Source organism: Coenobita brevimanus, chromosome 68 (assembly GCF_032717465.1).
Source record: "Coenobita brevimanus isolate Jiangsu-jjx chromosome 68, ASM3271746v2, whole genome shotgun sequence".
NCBI lineage: Eukaryota > Metazoa > Arthropoda > Malacostraca > Decapoda > Coenobitidae > Coenobita > Coenobita brevimanus.
This window is the reverse complement of record NC_137021.1, coordinates 28,824,772-28,843,311: the sequence shown is the minus strand read 5'-3', so window position 1 is coordinate 28,843,311 and position 18,540 is coordinate 28,824,772. Positions and strand designations below refer to the sequence as shown.

The following is an 18,540-nucleotide window of genomic DNA, read 5'->3' as shown; positions in this document are numbered from 1 at the left end:
CCTTGAGGTCGATGATGGGAGGGAGAGATGGTGTGTCCTCTGTCTGAGGAGAAGGGGCCTCACCGACTTCCTCCTCGGCCGAGGAGCTGGTTGATGCATCCTCGGCCATGGAGGCAGTGTCAGTAGAGTCCCGCTCCTCCTCAGACATTGATGGCGGATGGTGGGCTTCTGCTGTGGTCATATCGGTGATCAGGTCCAAAGCCAGGTCTGTGATCTGAGAAGCAGTCTGTCGGTTGAGGGGGCCCTCCAGCCTGAGCCTCTTCCTTGGTGTCTGGCGGGGAGCAGCAGGTCGTGGCTGGCTAGCCCGACGCTCCCGTCAACGAGGGACCGAGTGTATATCGTGGGCAAGCACTCGTGGATGAATAGACAAGGCAGCCTGTTCTCCTCGAAGATTTTAGGGAGGAGAACGTGCAAAACCCTGTTATCATCCCCATATAAAGCCTTTCCTGTCGCGATGCACATCTCCACGACAAGGTTTATCTGTCCAGGACTCCCAGGATCCCAGGATCCCTGGCCTGACGTTCCCGGGTCATGAGACATCTCCATGCATGGGCAGAACCCTGCATGGCTACATCTCCCGGCCCAGTAACATCCCGGGCCTCAGGACCCTTGGGGGCTCCAAACAGGCCAAACTCCACCGACTCTTCATCACCTAGGGAATGTTGGAGGTGACGTGGGTTTGGCTTAACTATTGCCTGGCGGTGCACAAAAACATCAACGCCAGTGTCCTGGTGCTTGATGAATCCATATCCTGCCAGTACATTAAACGGAACTACGGTCCCCCGGATCTTCTGGGCAGCAGGAGACTGTGGCTGGCTGGTTGATCCCCTCAATGGGTCGTAGGCAATGTCAGCACGTCCGTCTTGCATGGCTGTCGGATCTGATCCCCTCTCGATCGCTTTTCCCTATTATCTCACCTGATACTCTTAGCAATTTTACGAGTGTATCATTCAGTTAATCAAAGTCACACTCAGCATAACTTTAAAGCCTGAAATCTGTTCGTTATTTCTAACTGAAAGGCATTTTTGGTTACGTATATTGGGCAATGGGCATATCTTTTTATTTTTCTCATCTAGGTTCTTTCACTTTTAAAACTGAATCTGGCTCTCCAAACCACCGTTCTATGGTCGCTTCCTATATTTACTTTATTGATAACTGTGATATTAACCCTGGAACGCATTCGAGGACACTATTGTGACTCACGCAAACTTTGGCCTCATGGCCTTTGCTTCCTATGTGGCCCAAGTGGGTGGTGTTCTCAGTAGCTTCCTAAAATGATGCGCTGTGTCGGGTGAAGGTAGTTGGTGCACGCTCCTAGGCTAGGTTTTTCATATAACACAGGTGTGGGCTATAAAAGTGTCCACGAATGTGTTAAAGTACTAGACATTTAGTGCATGGACTTTTCTTTGATATTTTTCTTCCAGGAGACTGGGAGTCAGCCAGCTTTCCCCCACACCCCCCTACTGCCCACTGGTCACCGGACATCAGAATCCATTCATTATGCTCATGCTTATGGTTTTTACTTAATTTTTAAAAATTGTCTCTAGTTACCCCTGGAGGATTACGCTATTGTTTTTTTTTTGTTTTGTTTTTTCTGTCAGACCGTAGTGTTAAGAGTACATTTTAAGTCCATACCTTGTAAGTTTAATAAAAACAACTCCAGGTATTTTTTTTTTTTTATTGGTACACAATAGTGACCACGACTGTGGTAGCATACAAAAAAAAAAAATCGAATGTGTTCCAGGGTTAATGTATCTTGTTAGTCATATCTGCTAAATGAAATCTTTTTCATTCTTTGTTTCTCTATGTGGAGTACTCAAGGTCCATTTTCTCCCTGTTCTTTTGTGAAAGAATGTGTTCTTTATTGTCATCGTATACATTTCAGCAAAATTTACCACCATTTCACCTCTGTCCTTCATTTCTCCCATTCAGAATTTACCCATACATGTTTCTCCATTTTTCGATTTGCGAACTGTTGCATTGAAGTCTACCATGAATATGGTATAACAGGTCTTGTCTTCTTTTATAATCTTGGAGGTGCCATCATAGAATGTTCTGTTTCTTCATCTGAGGTTTGAAAAGTCGATGCATATGCTTGTATTACTTTCAGGCTGTATCTTTTGCATAGTCTAATTATGATTCAGATAGCTGAAACTTACAATGTTCTCTGCAAGATTTGTTAATTAGAAATGCTACAACACAAACCCTTTCATTTTTCCTTCCTCTGCAGTAAAATGGGTGGTTGCTGTTTTGTAGCTGAATTACCTCTCCTTCTTTTCTGTGGACCTAACTGAAACCTAAAATATAAAAACTAATGGTTTCCAGTTCATTCAGTAAGTTACCAAGATTGTAATCTTCTGTGAAGCTTCTTATATTGTACTGTACTGTAGATCCTCTTTTTTTTTTTTTTTTACTTTTGCTTAATGCCAGGGTCTCTGCTTTGCTGATACAATGCCTACCCACTGTCGATAGCACATTGCCCGTAAGCGCAGGAGGCAGTGGGGTTGGACCTTTAGTAGACGATGATGCAACAGGAACTCCCGTCATATCATTAACACTATAATTCATGTTTGGTTTGGAGGATTGTGACAAATAATCTCACCTCGTCATCACACAGTTTCTGGTGCAATGCAATTTTTGTGCGACCTAATTTAGTATCTTCGGAGGAATCTTATTTATCTGTAGGGGGTTCCATGGTCTGCACCGTCAAAGACAGTAACTTGTAAATCTGCAAAGACATCACCTATCTGCCAACCTGGGAAGAGGCAGGCAGCAGTGGGATTCTGCCCTTGGAGATATATATATATATATATATATATATATATATATATATATATACACACACACACGCACACACAAACACACACACACACACATATATATATATATATATATATATATATTCCTCTTTGTTACCAACAGTGAGCATACCTTACAGCTTTGAGAAATCATTTGGCAGCATTATCATTATTGTTGTTGTTGTTTTTGAATAACCCCAGTTTTGTGGCTCAACAGACCCATTAGCCATATGCAAGCAATCGCCCTTGAGGCGTCACCCCATGCATTGATTAAATGTTCCTTATGTGTTACACAGCATCTCGCCCCAGTGAGGCTTCGGGAAGATTGCAGAGTTTAGGTTCCTGGATGGACATCGCGTTTGTATCTCTCCACTCAGTTAAGAGTGGCACCGTAGGAAACTTCATTTAATCTCCTTTTTTCGTTATATGTTTACCATCCATCGTTGTAAACGGTTTTCTGAAACAAAGTGGTTTGTCACTAAGCGTAGAGCCACCGAGAGTGGAAAAAATAGTAATAAAAGTGAGCGAAAGGGTAGGAAAATAGAAGTAAAGGAGGGTAGAAACAGACTGGTGGAGGAAAAAGTAGGCAACACTACATTTGGTGAGTCGATGACATGTCTGAAGAAAACTGGCATCCAAAGAATTGCGAAATGCAACATTTGCATACCAAGTCTTGGACAAATCTGAAAGCATGACAGGTATTACTAAATAGTTAGAATAGAAAGTTTCTTATCCGAGGAAGCGAAATATAAACTCTCACATTATTCCCCTGACACGTTAAACAATAGAGTTGAGAAAGTCACGAAACCAATCTTCTGATGCAATATGCAATATATCATTTAAAAATCCGCATCCATTACGTCTGCATTACATATACAAGAAACTTATTGGTAAAAGAACTGAATGTACGACTGTTTTATAGAAAAATAAAAAAAATGAAATAAGAAATATTTATAGGATTTATATAAACAGAGATGTCAGGTACAACTATTTAAGCCTGCAAGACTTTCTTCCTTATGTCATAATATTTCTTAGTTACTCCTTTTCAACGTTTCATCCACAGGGTCTTAGGGTGAGAACTGCAGTATAGAAATTTTTATGTATTGACCCTTTCTCAATATTCCCTATCCATTTTCAGAACTCACTGCCATCTCTTTCTCCGTGGCCTAAGTTATCCTAGTGCTGTTTCTCACCGTTGGGATGTTGTCGAATAGCGCCATAGAACCGTTGCTCTGTGTGTGTGTGTGTGTGTGTGTGTGTGTGTGTGTGTGTGTGTGTGTGTGTGTGTGTGACGTCTATCTTCCTCTGCTTGTTCATGAAGGAGTTAGGAATCTTATCATTATTATTTATGATGTGCTTACACCATATTTTTATGTAAATAACACAACATTTAATTCCAGCTGATAAAGGAAAAAAAATGCAGTGTTTTATTTTAGGATCTAGTCAATAAGAATTTATATATCTACCATTTTGCTGCAAAGATACGGTTACCCCAGTATACTTTCGGGGTTTCCTAATGGGAAAACAGAAACAGAATCCAGGGTACAATTTTTTTTTTTTTCATTAGTATTTCATTTCTTTACCTGGCATTCTTCTTTAACATCTCTAGTGCCTTGATGTCCAGTGTTGCATTTTTTGATTTTCTTATTAAATCTATCTGCTGGAGGATCTTCTGAGCTAAACTACAGTAAGTAATCTGACGATCACTAGAAAACGATGAAGTTCTTTGGTTCAAAGGGTAAATGTCGTATCCTTCATCCTGAGTTTATCGATACAAACAGCATTATTTGTAACTGGCTCATAATATAGATTTCAATTTTGTCCAGAACTATAAGTCGCCTAAGATGCTCTGTGATGTTGCATATGTCAACGACTAAACTATAGGGGCGAAAGTCAGTGGTTACAAAGTAAAATAATTGTGTCTTGATTCCACAGTCCCCTGAACTGTTCACGCGGAAGGAATTCACTCGGGTGTAAAAATTATAAAGCAAAATTTCAGTATGCAGATATAATTCCGATACAGAAATTCTTACGTTACTCTTATTCTGTAATGTGTAAAATGGTTATCAAATAAAGTTTATTTGCTGCATTTTCATGATCATTCATCACATCTAAACTTCCTCCTCTCAAAATCCTTGATGCTTCATTTTGACGTTATTTCTTTTGGAATGATGATATTACTCTTGGAAAATCGATTCCACAGGTGCTAGGTGTGCTGAACGGACTCCATCAGTTCAGAGAATGTTTTGCCCCTGCGTAGTGTAGCCTATAGCTCTAATGTTTAGGAGAATACGTCAAATACACCACTCATTTTTAGGCTGGAGTCACTGACTCTCTTTAGCTTCATCACTTCACCACAGTTCCTCCCCCTCTTCCACCCCTCCCCCCTCACTCTCTAGTCACTCCTCCTATAACAAGCTTACCTAAATTCAAATCCCGTTATTTAAGGCACGCAACACCCAATATGCGACTCATTTTATTTATATAATTTTTTTTTTTCTACTACAGGACTATTTCTCTTCTTAGTTTTTCATTTTTCCACATAGTATAATGTGGAACTGTCTTCCTCCATCTGCCTGCTCCCTGTCTACGTTCTTTCTTTTATTCGGAAAATCTCCATATACTGTCAATCGAAATGAATGAATCTTAATTTGGGCTTTTTCGTGCAAACTTCTTGTACTGTACAGTTAAATTAAGCAAATGTTTTAGAATGTCTTAGCTTTATTTTATTTATTTTTATTTACTTATTTTTGGATATATAGGAATGATAAAAGATGCCACTGTACTAAAGTGGTTGTAAGCAATCATCGTTGACTCTCCAGCATATATATATATTTTTTTTTATGACTGAGATGCTAGAAATAAAAATAATGAATTTCTTTTTATATGAGATTGGATTTTTTTTTTTAAATTACCATCTCATAATATGGACACCAGAACACTGCTGACCGGCAGATTCGTCAATATACGTAGAAAATTGTAATCTTGTTATATATAGCACTCTGCTGATCAGTGAAGAGTGTGGCGTATTTTATCTGTGTTTGTACACTCGAGCAAAAAAGTATCGGTGCACAGGGGGTGCGATGCCTACCGAGAAAGTTCGAAGTATCGGTGCACAGGGGGTGCGATGCCTACCGAGAAAGTTCGAACAACTGCTGACATTACCAACGTCTCATTGTGTATCATCATTGTCTGTCTATATAAACATTACATTTGCTATATGTTTGCAAGAGGATATTGCTAGTTGACCATATATAACACCTCCCGACATCAGGGCTACGAACGTGTGGTAGGTTGGATACTAATATTTCAGTGACCTTTCTTCTGTGGTCCCAAATGTTTCACGCATGTTGTGCACCGATACTTTTGTGACCAAGTGTACAGTTGGATTTCCAGAGGCTGCCAGGTTTTAATGCACCCAGGCGACTTGCCCCAATGATACTGAATGTGGAAAGTGAGAATGTGGTGAGAACATGTAGCCTTTGTCCCTATTTGAGCACCTTGAAGCAGAAGGTAGTGAAGTTAAGCATTAACTTACAATCAATTGTTCAGGGGTTCGGCATTAAGTTGGTCGTTGCAACCCAACACCACTACCACCCGACCTTGAATGTTGGGAAGCTAGTGAACTCTACACAGGCTCGCACCTCTCAAACTTGAAAGGGTGCCGCCAGAGGCAGGCTTCCATCCATATCATGTTTCATGCCTGAATAAGGAATATTAGGAAGAATAAGGCTGTGGAATGAATGGAATGCTGGGATATGAGTGAGGGTGTATGAAATGGAGGGATTAGGTCAACAAGAGGAGCACTCCACAGAACATATACCTCAACCGCGTTCTGCAGTTCATACAGAGTGTTTCAGTATTATCTCATGTCTCTGGGCAGTAATCAACAAAGATGTACGAGATAAGCGAATTAATAATGAAACAAACTATAAATATTTTATGATGAAATAAATGAACAAGGGATTATTTTTTTGCCTATTTTATGCAGTCTCGTATTTATGTGAAGTAGGACTGTATGTTTAATAAAGTCATACTTATTGTAATAAAAATTCCCAAATAAGATTTTTTTTTTCAAAGGACGAAAGAAGTGTCTTCATGTTATATCTTGGATATATAAGTGTGATTTGTCTATCTATATACCTAGGCTGCTTCCCCCAGAGAGGGGGAGTTAGCCGAAACAGGACGACACATTCCCAATTTACTCATCCACACACACACACATTCATTCGCATCTTAGTCACAAGGGGAGAAAGGATAGATCCTCACGGCACAGGCCCGACAGAAGAGCTGGTTTACCCCTGCCACATCATAATGGACCCATCCCCTTACTTACACCTGACCTGATCAGCTGATCAGACCAAATGCGAGAGAATATCCCCTCAGGGCCACATCACCATTTATTCATTTACAATTTCTCTCTAATAATTCCTATCACGCACAGCCACTCTTCCTCTCAACAGACATCCCTCTTGCATCCAACGCTTTCTTCACACTGTCCATCTATCCTATTCGTGGTCTTCCTCTCAGCCTTACACCTCTCACATCCGATCCAGTTATCTTTTTCACCAGTCACTCATCGTCTATTCTCTCCATATGCCCAAACCATCTCAACACCCTCTGTTCAACTCAATCAGCCATCTTTCACACAACTCCAGCTCTCCTTCGCACTTCATCATTTCTTACTCGATCCATATGTCACTCCACACATGCTCCTCAGTCACCTCATCTTCATTACATTCAAACTTTTCCTCGCTGTTATACCCATATTCCATGTTTCAGCCCCAATAACGCAGTCAGTACCACAACACCCTCATACGGCGTTCTCTTTACATCCATTCTAAGCGAACATCTAAACACTTTTTTCATTCCTTCCAACACCTCTCCTACTTCAATCATTCTAAAATTCATTTCTGCACTTATTCTTCCATCCACAGGAACATGTGACCCTAAATACTTAAAACACTCTACCTCCTCCAGCAACTCACCATTCAGAACGATATTCATCCTCCTACCATCTACTAACCTTGTACACTTCATCAATTTACTCTTATTCTCATTTACTTTCCAGTCGCTTCTATTACACACCCTTCCAAACTCCTCTACCACCTCTCTGAATCTCTCCACTGAATCAGCCACCAGTGCAGTATCATCCACAAACAGCAGCTGATTCAGATTCCACTCTCTACGATCAGCATTCATTAGACTCAAACCTCCACCTAACATTCTTGCATTCACCTCTCTTACAACACCATCCATATAAATATTAGACAACCAAGGCGGCATCACACATCCCTGCTGCAGCACCACTCTGACGGGAAACCAATCACTCACAGAATTTCCCATTCTATCACACACTGTACTATTTACATAAAAACTTTTCACTTCTTTTAGCAACTACCATCAAGTCCATACAATCTTAAACATTCCACAAAGCCTCCCTATCAATTCTGTCATATGCTTTCTCTAAATCCATGAACGCCCAAAACATTCTTACCTTTCGCTAAATACTTTTCACTCACCTGTCTCACAGCAAACACCTGATCCACACATCCTCTCCCCCTCCTAAAGCCACACTGCTCATCACTAATCACTCCCTCTGTAACCTCTCTAACTCTCTTAATTAACACTCTACCATACATCTTACCTACAACATTGAACAGACTTTTACCCCTAAAGCTAGTACATTCATACTTATCATCATTACCTTTGTACAGCGGAACCACACAAAAAATGCCCAGTCAACTGGCACCATACCTCTCACCAAACACACATACAGCAATCTTACTAATCATTCAACAATAGTTGCTTCACCACCTTTCAGGCATTCCACAGCACATCCATCCACATCTGCAGCTTTCCCTGTTTTCATCTCCTTTACTGCCTTTTGCACTTCCTTCATCGTGATGAAAGAATCACTCAACTCTCTTAACATATTTATTCCTTGCACCCTTCCATCTGCCACAATCTCAGCCTCCCTTTCCTCATCTGCATTTAACAGTCTTTCAAAATGCTCCACCCACCTTTTCCTTACTGCATCCATCTCAGTTAACTTCCTTCTGTCCTCTGCTTTTACTCGCTCATGCTTCCCAGACTCTCCCTCTCACACCCTTTTCACCTTCCAAAACATTTTCTTATTCTGTTGAAAATTCTCAGTCAACCACCTACCCCACCTCTCATCTGCTGCCACTATCACACACAGCCTTTCTCACCCTATTCCTCTTTTCTTTATACCTCTCATTAGACACCTCATCCTTCCTCTGCAGCCACACTTCATATGCATGTCTCTTCTCAGCCACAGCCATACTTACTTCCTCACACCATCATTCATTTCCTTTTCTTACACCACCACCCACTCGTCTCACACCACACACCTCTTCCATATGCCCCACCACAGCACTCTTAAACAACTGCCATTCCTCCACACTGCCATTTTCCTGATCTTCACTGCATTCCACTCATCTTTCAATTTCTCCTGATACTCTATCACTTTCTCTGACAGCTTAGGAAAGTCGTTTTCTGTTGTTGTTGTTGTTGTTCTTGTCACTGTTGTTGAATAATCCCAGTCTTTCTGGCCATGCATATCAATTTACCACAGGCAGGCAACCGCCCCTGTAGGACAGTCCCTTGCAATGAACCATTGCTTTCTTGCCGGAGCCAGCATTTTGCCATAGCAAGGCTCGAGGAAAAAGTTGGAGTTTTGGTTCTCAGATGGTCACCGCATTTGTGCTTCTCCACCTAGTTAACAAAGGCACCACTATAGGCTCCACTTCACACCGTAATTTGTATATTGTTAACACCTAGCACTGTAAATGGTTTCCTGGGTTGTAGGTAATCATTAGGTTTGTCTATCAATATTGTGGCACCTGAAGTGGAAAGAAAAGTAAGAGAAGATGATGGAAAAGTGGGAATAAGGAAAGAAGAGACAGAAAAGGAATGACAGGGATAAAGGATGACGTGGGCAACACTATATCAGGTGAGTGCTTGACATGTCTAGAGAATATTGATTGCATAAGATTAGCAAAAAGAAACATTTACATTCCAAGTTTTGGGTAAACCTGAAAACATGAGAGAGGTAATGACCCAAAAATGTTTGCATCATCAAGAAGTGAAAGATAAACTCCAACATTAATCCCTTACCACGGTGGTGCGCCCTTCTGATGGGGTGTGCAAGGGGGAGGGGGGCAGTTTCATGTAAAAATAATTAAAAAGTAACTAAATTCAAAAGATCATCTATATTTTTTTTATTTTTGCTGAGAGCGATATGAGGGTAGCATTTGTAACAATCATTTGTTTTATAATTTAGGAATTTTACACTTTTTCGGCAATAGCTCACGTTATAGGCTATGTACTTCTCAAATATATTGAAGAAGATGCTATAAAAATGCAAATCATGTCATAGTGCACTCCAACACGTGTGGCCATCAGCTGAGTTATGTGCGATATACTGGAAGCTATAATATTATATGTATTCGGCGCTACTTTTTGGGTGGGGAGCGTTATTCATATTTGTCAGTGATATTTTTTTCTGGGGGGTATTCCTTTTTGTCAAAGATACAAAAGTATTTAGGCTTTTCACCTTCGTATAGAGCCATATTATTTCATGAATATAATTTCAACCATATAATTTCATGAATAAGTAAATAAATGAAGAATGGAAGAAAAATAATTGAATAAAGAAATTTAAAAATTTAACGGAAAATTCATTCTGAAAATGATAGAAAGGTTTCTTAACCTGCCACGTCCGGAGCTATTTCGCACCTCTGAAATCCCCCAGTCCCAAGCTATTTTAGAAAAAAAAAAAAATGGCTAAAACCTCCGCTTTTGGGGAGAAACATTGAAAATTCGTAGAGAAATCGCTCACCTGAGGTTTAAAATACTCGATACAGGTAGCAGTACCTCCTTACCTTACAGGGTTTTCTATCAGGCTGGCTCCAAAGAAAACGAGTTCTTTGGGAGGGTATCTACTCAACACCACTCATAAACGGTATTTATTTATTCATTTGGTACGAATTTATATGTAGTACGAGAGTATATTGGTTTTCAAACAGTAATATAGGCATTATAAGCATTGTTTCACTCACTAACTCATCAATATACCTGACCTTTTGGGGGGACATTACCTGATCATCATTTGTGACTGTTTCTTCCTCTAATGCTATGTAAACTTTGTTCTCCACATTGTCATCGATTGGGGAATCACTCTGGCCTTGATTGTCTTTATTGGCGAGGTCACCAGCAACAGGTGAATTGCCGAGACAATGGCGTGCTGGGGGGGGAGGTTATGCAGTGTAAGGCATTGTCCCTGCCTGGCATCTTGCAGAGGAATAGGGGAAGGTGTCCCATGTATATGTACGAAAAATCATGCACGAAAATTGAAAATTGTGCAAATTATGAACCTTGCAATTGTGCAACGTACCAGTACATCGACGGGACTAGCTGTGACAAAATGTTGCGATGTACCCATTCGTCGATGGGATGCCTCGGGTTCATGTAATCAATCATTTAAGCATTACAATCAAAGTGTTATTGATAAGGCGAAAGCAATAAAAAAAAAAAAATGCTCATTTACTAATCTCGATCTTGCAACCAGTGTGCCGATGGAGGGCGCTATCAAAATATTAGGAAATTAGGGGATTATAAAGACTGAAGGTTTGGAAAGCACAGAACTAGCATGTTTAACAATAGCAATGAAAGGCGATGAAACAGGCGTTTTAATCCAAGATGCTACATTATCCATCCCTAAAAAAAAAAAACATTGATAGAAGAACCGGGTGTATGATTATCATGGTCTGCAGAATACCCAGTAAAATACTGTGATATACAAAGAATTATTGATAGGGCTTTCGTAAATAACGATGTTAGGTACAGTAACTATCCCTTCAAGACTTTCCTTCTTATATCATTATATTTCTCAGTCTTCTTTATTTTATGCATCCAGTGCTTCTTAGACTAGGAAATGGAGCTGAGATACAGGTAGTTGTTTAGCTTCCTGTTATCAAACTTCCCTATCCCATTCCAGCAACTCACTGTTCTGTAAACTAGGCTATCCACCCAGAGCCGTTGAGTCATCATCAGGATCTCAACATATATATATATATATATATATATATATATATATATATATATATATATATCCCATTGGATCCCAGGGGTGCTGGGTGAGGCATGGGACTGGGAGGGTACTAAGCATACCACCCTCCACCTATCGGCTCATGGTCACGAAGCTCATAGGTCCCTACCCAGGGGCTCCCTACTTTGTAAAGATTTGAAAAATCCCAGTTCTGTCCAATATTCCGGACACTGGGCTCCAATGGGTTAAAGAGACTGAGAGGTTTGCCAGTCATTAACCCATTGGATCCCAGGGGTGCTGGGCGAGGCATGGCACTGAGTGGGTACTAAGCGTACCACCCTCCGCCTATCGGCTCATAGTCGCGAAGCTCATAGGTCCTTACACGGGGGTTCCCTACTTTATAAAGACTTGAAAAATCCCAGTACTGTCCAATATTCCGGACACGGCTCCAATGGGAAATATATATACAGTATATATATATATATATATATATATATATATATATATATATATATATATATATGATAGATAGAGAGATACAGGTATAGATAGATAGATGGACAGGTAGATAGATAGATACACTGGTATATATAGACAGACTGGTGGATAGATAGAGAGATAGGAAGATAAATAGATACACCGGTAGAGAGAGAGAGAGAGAGAAAGCGAGAGAGATACACCTGTGTATATATATATATATATATATATATATATATATATATATATATATATATATATACATATAAGAGATATCAGAAGTCCTAGTGAGTGATGAACAAGGTGGCTTTAGGAGTGGCAGAGGATGTGTAGATCAAATATTTGCAGTGAGACATATATAGCAGAGAAGGCTTGTGAGAAGGACCATAAGGTCCTTACGGCATTCATGGATCTGGAAAAAGCATACAACAAAGTGGACAGAGAAGGACTGTGGAAAGGTTTACGCATGTACGGTGTAGATAGTAAGCTTCTAGGTGCCGTCAAGAGTCTTTATGATGGTAGTGAAGCACACGTAAGGGTTAATGGGCATCTAAGTGAATAGTTCAAGATAGGTGTGGGCGTGTGAGGAGACTGTGTGATGTCATTACGGTTGTTCATTTTATATATATATATATATATATATATATATATATATATATATATATATATATGGATGGGGTGATAAGCAATAACAGGAGTAATGGAGAGAGGGATGGCATTGGTGATGGATGGAATATCTCAAATTTGTTGTATGCTGATGATGGAGTACTGCTTGCAAGTAGCGGACAAGAACTTGGCAGGCTAGTGCAGAGTTTTGCTCAGGTCTGTGAGCGTCATGCCTTGAGAGTAAATGTAAATGTTATGCTGTGTAGTCTGACCCAGACTCTTCGGGTTCAGGTACGGTGTTGGCCTTGGGTTCTTTGTTCTCGACCAGACCAGAGTATGCAGACAAGGAGGGGAAGCCCAAACACCAACTGATCAAAGGCACACGTATAATGAACACATAACATGATACAAAGATATGTACAATGATATACACCACGGTCCATGACCAAACCTAACCAATACAATACATTAACCACTACAGAGAAATATGGTACACACTTACATAGAATAATTCCACGATACAACACACATATGGCACTTACAATACTCTGGGTATGTCTCACTAGAATATACACAGAGGTGAGGACACAATAGAACCTCTAACATAGTCTATCTCGGTATGCATACATGCGCGTGACAGGGAAGGGAAGATTCATTCCATAACATATCCGTGTGACATAGATGCAACTTTATATCACCTATAACACATCCGTGTGACATAGATGCAACTTTATATCACCTATAACACATCCGTGTGACATAGACGAGATACAGGCTCTTGTGTTACACTCGCATGACAAGGGACGTGGGGATATATCACTTATTACCTATTTGTGTGACATGGACAGTAGGTGACACTATTTCACAGTATTCTCACGTGACATGGACTCACAGAGTATTACCCTTGGCACACTCAATATGCATAGACGGGTTATCACTATGGGAGGCATATTGTATACAACAACTTGGGGGACGGAGACACAACACTGATTCGTCTATGGATTGAACTCTGTATTGCAAGGGGGGGTGCACACATGAGACGGCCGGGGCCTAGCACCACTATTAGCCTTAACCCCTCAATGGCCGGCGGCATCAAATGACGTTTAGCCGATCAATGGCCTCAGGCGTCGTTTAAGCGCGACCTATAAAAAACTGCAAAAATTTTGGGGAAGTGAACGAACGTTCTGAACGTCATCACACTGACCTACACTACTATACACTCCCATACACCTCATCAAGCAATTCAAAGCCTGCTGCTGTGATGAGTGGATTTTCGATTTTTTCACTCCTAGCCATGCCTAAATAAGCACAACTACACCCATTATCTCGACCCAGGCAGATATCATCTTTGTCTTCTCTTGCAAAACACACACAACCACCTGTTTACGATTATGAAGTAATACAGGCACATACAAAAAAGACATGATAATAAGTGAAAAATACATTTTTGTCTTGGTACCTTTACCTGTTTGCTCAGGTTTGCTGTATTGGTTGGATCATTTGATGCAGTGCAACTTGTAGAAAACTGTGAAAACCTACGGGAAGTGAACGGAAATCTGGGACATGAGACTGACTTTGACTTCACCCTTTCACATAAAATCTGTCAGTTCACCACCTGCTGTCATGACGAGTGGATGTACGACTTTTTCGCTCATGGCCATGCCTAAAAACGCGTAATTACACCTATCATCTCGACCCAGACAGAAAATACAATCTTTTTCCTCCCTTGCAAAACACACACAACCACCCTGTTTACGAGACAGCAATATATATTGCGAAAATAACAAAGGAAAATGATAAAGATGAATGTAAAATGATAGAGAAAGATGAACATGTTATTACGGAAAAAATACGTTTTCTCTCGTCTGTAAACTTATTTATTTCTGCTTAGTATCTGTATTCGTAATAATTAGACTTCTGAAACTGCATTACGATTCTATTTTTAGCCATGCTCGTGGTGTGGGAGCTCGAAGTTGCGACTCAACTTCCGCATTGCTAATCGGAACTGACCCCCCACTTTATTCTCCTGTGGCAGTCTAACCTTGGAGGACATGCAGTTTTCTCATTTAGGACCGAAAATTCAACTCTTTCGCTCCCTTTTCCAAGAGATATGATATTCCTTTCTTGAAGTCAAGGAGGGAGTGATTAATAAAAACCGCAAAAGCAGTTGTCACTTCAAATTGAATGTCCCAAATATAAAAGGCAAGAGAAAGTCGAGAATAGTAGGAGTGCAATATGGTTAAAAAAAAAAAAAAAAAAAAAAGGTTTTCCGTTCACCATCTCTCATGTGGCACTGGTGGTGTCATGAGGAAAATTACTTAAGCGATGTATTCACTCTGTTGGCACCATACTATTTGTGATTCCCCAGGCTCATTAAATAATTATGGTAGGCAACAGTATCACAGGGGATGGCATGAATGTGTGGGTGGTGAAGGTGCAAGAAAACAAGCAACTGAGCTCGCAGCATGTAGTCCCACACCACAGGACCATGATGTTTTTGCCTGAGCTTAATAAGCATAAGTGTATTATATTCAAAAGTAACCTTCATAATCTTTGCTATATTCTATTACTATATATTCTTACCTATTTTTACATCTTATATATTATACTAGCAGAGGTATCCGACATTGCCGGGCCAAAAAGGCGAACACCCTAATCCTATTTGCTGTAGTTCAATTTTTCTTTCTACTCCGGAAACCCCATGTACCTCTTCTGCTCCTGAAGAGGGATTATAAGAGGTCTAGAAACTTTCTATTTCAGCTTTCACAGACTAACACACAGTATTTGTGTGCTCTTGTTTATTATTATCAGCAACCCCAAATGACTTCTGAGTGGTGACCTCAAATGGCCTCAGAGGTCAACCTCACATAGGCTATGTCCATGCTTGAGGTAATATAAGTCTCCATGCCAAAAATTAGTATGCAGGGGTACCCGGCGTTGCCTGGGCCAAAAAAGCAAACACTACTGGCGACCTCAAATGACCCAGATTTGAATTTTCACCCTCCTAAAACCATCCTTGGGTTACTCTGATTCAGAAAATACATATGTGGGTTTAGGGGTCTCTGGCCCATCGTTTGGGCATGACTGAGGTACAAACAAATAAACAAAAATCACCGTGGCTCTTATATATATATATATATATATATATATATATATATATATATATATATATATATATATATATATATATATATATATATATACAATAATCCCCCCAATATCCGACGTAATAGAGCCATAGGCAGGTCCGGATAGTGGTCCTGTCCGGATATTGGGCCCCAGCTTATGGACTTGTACTTATGGACCCTAACTCAGAAAAACACCTATACAACTCCCTCTGGACATGCATAGCACCTATTTAAGACCCAAATCACAACAATAAGGGACATAAAAGACTGAAATAAATGCAAAAGAAGCATAAAATGAGGTTTTAGAGGTAGGTTCATACAATATTCAACATTCTGGGTACTTACAAGTCCCTGGCTCCTGGACTGGTAGTTAAGGATCCTAACCTAGCCTAACTCAGAAAACACCTTCCTATTGCACATGCATAGCACCTAAGACACAGCATATTCACACCAATAAGGGACATAAAAGAGTGAAATGAGGTGTTTAAGGTAAGTATAGTATGGAAAATACAGTCGAGTACAGTATGAAACATTCTGCCTACTTAGAGCAAGTCCATGGCCATCTCGATGAATAACCGCCTCCTCTCGGACTCTGACAGTAAGAAGGATTTTCTGAAGCACTTGCAGTACACTGTTCATGAAGTCTTGCACTGAACTTAGTCATTCGCACTCAGAAGTCCATTCTCTTCACAGTGTGCACTCTTGTCTAACTTATGCTCCATTGTAACTTAATAAGTGTTGCACTCTGCACTTTAATTCTTTCCACTCTTATAACCATTTTCTAAAGCAAAAACACACAAGTCTATTTATGTTAAATTTAGTTCAAAAATTGTCTTTTCACTCACAAATGTAAATCCTTAACACAATGCACTGTTTTTTTCACTGCACAACACTGTAAATTCCCGTGTGGTCTAGTGGAGAAGTTCTTGGCATCTATTCACTGTCAGAGTCCGAGAGTAGCACTGTCAGGTGACCTAGGGGTGCGTCGCTGGGTTGTGGTGATGGCGTATCCACTGCAGACGACTCTGAAGACAGACGCAAAGTCACGTTGAGCGGTGACTACACCGTGGCTGATGTGCTGGGCTGTGGCTCGGAGCCTGAGGGCTTGTCTTGGGGAGACAACGGAGTGGAGCCAGGGCTGGGCACAGCGGGAGTCACGGACCTGAAAAAACTGTCAATCATTGATTGACGCAAGGAGCGGCGATTCTGACGATTGATGATGCGCTGCCTGAAAGCACGCACTTCCTCCACAAGTCCCAAGGGCCCCATCTCCCTGTCGCAGTTGTTACATAGCCTATGATTTCATCATCCTTTGTGCAATTTTAACGCACAGTTGCTGTGCAATTTTAACGCACAGTTGCTGCATGTTTGATCACGAGCGTGTTCTGCCTCAGTCTCCCCCTTCTACCGTTATAGTAGAGTAAGTCGTTCTCTCTGTTATTCAGGGCGGGATTTTCAGCTCTTTGTCCCCATGGCTTCATTTGCGCATCCTTCTTACAAGTTGTATCAAGCTCTCCTGGCCCCTATATAATGAGCTCAGTCTCTGCATCATTGCCACTTAGATCTGCTCCTCATTTTGTTCACATCTCTGTCCTCCCCTGTACAGATATTATTATTGTGAGTGCTCAAGAAGTCTCCAACCATCTAGCAGCTGTGTGTAATTTGAGTATAACTGTTGTATTTTTTCTTGTACTGTATAGCATAAGTTTAATTTGTAGGCCTAGTGAAGTTTTTGTAATTCATGTAGGGTTCTTTATGTCAGTCATTTTTGATAATAGTTTGTATCTGTAATTATTTATCTGGCATTCACTGAGTATTATCTGGTATCTCATTTTATCAGGGCTGACTTAGATAAATTTACTCTTGCTAATTTCGTGTTAATAGAGGCTATTGCAGTTAACCATATATTTAACCTGTTTATTTGCCATTACATTATCCTTATGAGTCCTGAATGTTTTGTTGTTAGTTTGAGCATTAAACTTTAACTTGTAATTTTACCTAACTCTTTTGTTTTGAACCTGGAACTTTACGGGACAGTAGTGATTTTTAGCATTCTCACTTAAAGTGTACATTATCTTTCTCTGTTCCGTAACATAAATTTGGCGACCTCATATCAGGATATTCAGGATATTAACATAAGGATATTGCTTGATATTTTGTGACTGTTACTTATTCATGATGTCTACTATTACTACACTTGATGAAGCCAAAGATTTTTTGTCAAATGTGCAAACAGTGTGTGATGTAGAAAACAGAACAAAGAATGAACTTAAGCTTGTTGCTCAACAATTGGGAATTGTTGTTCGCTCTCATCATTCTAAAGATCAGATTGTTGACATGATTAATGAAAGCTTGTTTAATGTAACTCCTCCAAATGAGCAAACGCAGATTGAATTAGCTAAGTTACAGCTAGCCCTGCAGGAGGCCCGTGTTAGGGAGGCTGAGGCACAAGTTGAAA

The 18,540-nt window shown here is 40.3% G+C and overlaps 1 protein-coding gene across 1 annotated transcript; it reads right to left on the bottom strand.

Annotated features, from left to right (window-relative positions):
* Positions 1-476: 476 nt before the first annotated feature.
* On the bottom strand, positions 477-869 carry LOC145405875 (Y-box-binding protein 1-like). Its single transcript, XM_080277130.1, has one exon. It carries the CDS (start codon positions 867-869, stop codon positions 477-479), a length of 393 nt encoding a protein of 130 aa, XP_080133256.1.
* Positions 870-18,540: the final 17,671 nt, after the last annotated feature.

What these genes read in the sequence shown, in the direction of transcription:
- LOC145405875 (XM_080277130.1), bottom strand. Translation starts at nt 869, where the DNA reads ATGCAAGACGGACGTGCTGACATTGCCTACGACCCATTGAGGGGATCA.